Consider the following 3,420-nt stretch of genomic DNA (forward strand, 5'->3'; position numbering starts at 1 on the left):
ATGCACGAATTATGAGAACCTTAGTCAATATTTTTTTCTTGAGTGTTTTTGTTCCTCTTTGGGCATGAAAAAAACAATGCAATTGATTTTTTTTTTTTTTTTTTTTTATGAACGAATTTTTCATGGAGTTCCAAAAATGTCCACTCAGCTGGACACCATGCATTTAAGTTTTGAAGCAAAGAAACATTTATTTAAAAATCATCATCAGAAAGTGATAAACCATGTGAAAACTATGAAACAAAAGCATTTTTAATGCTGCTAATTGCTAAATTGCTACTGTTTTCTCACATTTTCTCACACTCTAATATTAGTTATTACTCATTTCATGGAGATAAAATCCTCCTGAGACCCAGGAAATGGACAGTTTTAGCTTTTTTACATTAAAAAATTGTCTTGATTGGAAACTGTATAATGCAACAGTTTTTTCAGATACATTTTTAAAATTAGTTTTATTTATTGATTGATTTTTTTAATGGAATGTCTTTTGTAATGGACAGCATTTTTAAAGTAAAACTGTCAAACTTTTGTCCCCTACAGAGGACAAAATGCATTGCTGGGTCTCAGGAGGATATGCAAAAAAACAAAACAAAACTGTTTGTTAATTACAGTCTAATAACAATTAGCAATTGATTTCCACTAAAACATGTTACTGCAGATCAGGTTTATCAAGAACAGCAAAGTTACAGTAATGGTGTGAATTGCAGTGTTTTGAATGATGCATAAGAGTCCTGATATGGAACTAAAACTACAAAACCCATGAATAAACAACAGAACAGCCGTAGAACAACTGTCCACTGGAGTGACCACTATGCATGAAAGGGTTAACTTCTTTTTTAACTGCATCTAATACTAATACTGCATCTTACATTGGACCTCTTGAAGTATTTAACCATGAGTCAACATATATAATAAGTATACTACAATTAAATACGATTAAGCATGTTTTTACAAGGGCATTCACTGTACAATAACCATATATAATATAAGAGAGTTGTTCAAAGAGGCGATGCAGAGCTGGTGAAAGAGCAGTAGGTTTGTTCTTGTTCTAGATAATATCGGCCCTGAGGACATTTTTTGCTTTTGATCGTCAATATCAGTGGATTCAGAATCCAGTTTGTTCGTCTTCACTGTGCTCAAAGGCTTTGTTAGCGTGTCCGTCAATGGTGGTATCGTAGGGGTTTTCCGCGCTTGCCTCTTTTGTCTCTTTAGACTTCCTGCAGACACACAACAAAAACAGGAAAATGGAAAACCTCTCATGAAACATGTATGTGGTTTAACATTTAGATGTGGACAAGTGCAGGCAGAGGGTGTCCATGTGCAGGTTGGTCATGAACAAACTCACTTCTTGCGCTGTCTGAAGCCAGAAAAGATGAGGTAGACGCCCGCCAGCACAACGACCCCCATGACCACGCCAAACACCACCAGCCACACCTCCACCGGCTGCTCCACAGGAGGGGCCATCGTGGGGAGGATACCCACAAACTCCAGCGTCTTATCATCCAACTGGAAGGCATTGTTGATTCTTCCTCTATATAGTCTACCATCAGCAATAAAATAAGAACACACACCAAACAGTTAGATTTCATTACAATAAAAAAAGCATACACAATAATATTTCAATTCTTGAGACAAAGGTAGTTTAACCCTTAAAGATGTAGAAAATTTTTGTGGTGACTTCCAAATTTTTATTTTTTTTTTCCCCAAATTTAACCTTTTCTCAGTGATTTACCTCCATTTATTATAATACACTGTTGCAAATAAAGTTGAAATAATTTCCCATTTATACACATCAATAATCACCTTTGACTAAGAGCAACGATTACAATGAAAAGTCCCAGTTACACTTTATCTATCAAGAATAAATCACATTATGACAATCATTTTAGGAGAAGAGGTACAAAGATTTTATTCCAACTTTATGGGCAGCAGTGTATTATCCTTTGTATTTTGCATTTTTCTGTGAAAATCAGGGATTTTTAAAATATTTAATTTACTTATAAAGCTCAAGAGCAAAGTCAAAATGACTGTTTCAACAAAATATATCATTAACTGAGCATAAAACCCCAGTTACACAGGTTTTACTGGTGAATCAGTGTTTTTTCCTTATATTTCGTTCACTCTGGAGCCTCCAGATTTGCCCAAATGGCTTATGTCTGATCCTGATGCAAAGCTGAGAAACTGTATTTTACCTGAATTATCATAAGGATTATTTGCATTAGTAGTTGAAAAGTTTCAGAAAAGTAGATTCTGTTTAGGTCAGTGTTTTTCAACCTTGGGGTCGGGACCCCAAGTGGGGTCGCCTGGAATTCAAATGAGGTCGCCTGAAATTTTTAGTAATTGAAAAATTAAAACTTACTAATAAAAAATATAGGGTGAGTTGAGAGAGACAATCATAATACATATAAGACATGACAAACTGAGTGTGAAACTGCAGCACTGTGGTTCTGTTCATCTGTCACATGTTCATTGTGGTCAGTTTCAGATGCTGCAGCTCTTTCATAATTCATAGTTTCAGTTCTTGTTTGTTCAGTATTAATTGTCAGCCTTATAAATCACAGCTGGACTGACTGGACAGATCCTGACCAAGGAAAATCAAATTCTCCCTTTGTGCAGTAATCTACACCTGGATTTACTGCCTCAGTCCAGAATAATATAGACTAAATGTCCTCTAAAATTAACGTTTATTTGCAACATAGAATAGAAAACTATTACATGATCAAAAACAAATTAATTTTAGCTAGAAAAATGTCCCCATTTTGAATGTCTGGGGTCGCTAGAAATTTGTGATATTAAAATGGGGTCACAAGACAAAAAAGGTTGGGAACCACTGGTTTAGGTCTTTGAGGGTCAAAGGTCAAAGAGGTCTGTTCAAGGCCTGTCATTGTCTTTATAATAAAAGCCAAATGTACTTGACTCTGACTCTGTGACTGTTACGTTCTCTTTGTTTCAACTGATAGCACTGGGATCAGATGACACGAGTGTATTTTATTCTCATAAGGACACAAACATTCTTACAAATGTGGTTAACGAAGAATTTGAAAAACTGACTACTTGGTTCAAGTCGAACAAATTATCACTAAACATTAAGAAAAAAAGCTTCATATATTTTGGTACACAACCTAAAAGTTTTAACTCTTCTATGAAAATTCAAACTGATTATATCCCCTTTAGGAACGTTAGTTCAGCTTGTTTCCTGGGTGTTTTGGTGGATGAATCACTAACCTGGAAACCTCACCTTAGTTTCATAAGAACAAAAATTGCCAAAGCAGTGGGTACATTGGGAAAATCTAATCCACATCTGATTAATACAAATGTGGAAATTATGTTGTATTCTGCAGTGATACATCCTTATATTAATTACTGTAATATTGTTTGGCCCAGCACCCATAACACTAAACTTGAGCCTATTCTTCGTCTTCA

The 3,420-nt window shown here is 35.1% G+C and overlaps 1 protein-coding gene across 1 annotated transcript in view; it reads right to left on the reverse strand.

Moving 5' to 3' along the window:
* Window positions 1-846: 846 nt before the first annotated feature.
* LOC115411112 (angiotensin-converting enzyme 2-like) overlaps window positions 847-3,420 on the reverse strand; it is a 35,391-nt gene continuing 32,817 nt past the window's right edge. Inside the window, 2 exon segments of the mRNA XM_030123058.1 lie at window positions 847-1,201; window positions 1,339-1,537. Coding sequence (XP_029978918.1) covers window positions 1,103-1,201; window positions 1,339-1,537 — 298 coding nt within the window. The 3' untranslated portion in view covers window positions 847-1,102.

The sequence above is a fragment of the Sphaeramia orbicularis genome, chromosome 3 (genome assembly GCF_902148855.1).
Source record: "Sphaeramia orbicularis chromosome 3, fSphaOr1.1, whole genome shotgun sequence".
Classification (NCBI taxonomy): Eukaryota; Metazoa; Chordata; class Actinopteri; order Kurtiformes; family Apogonidae; genus Sphaeramia; species Sphaeramia orbicularis.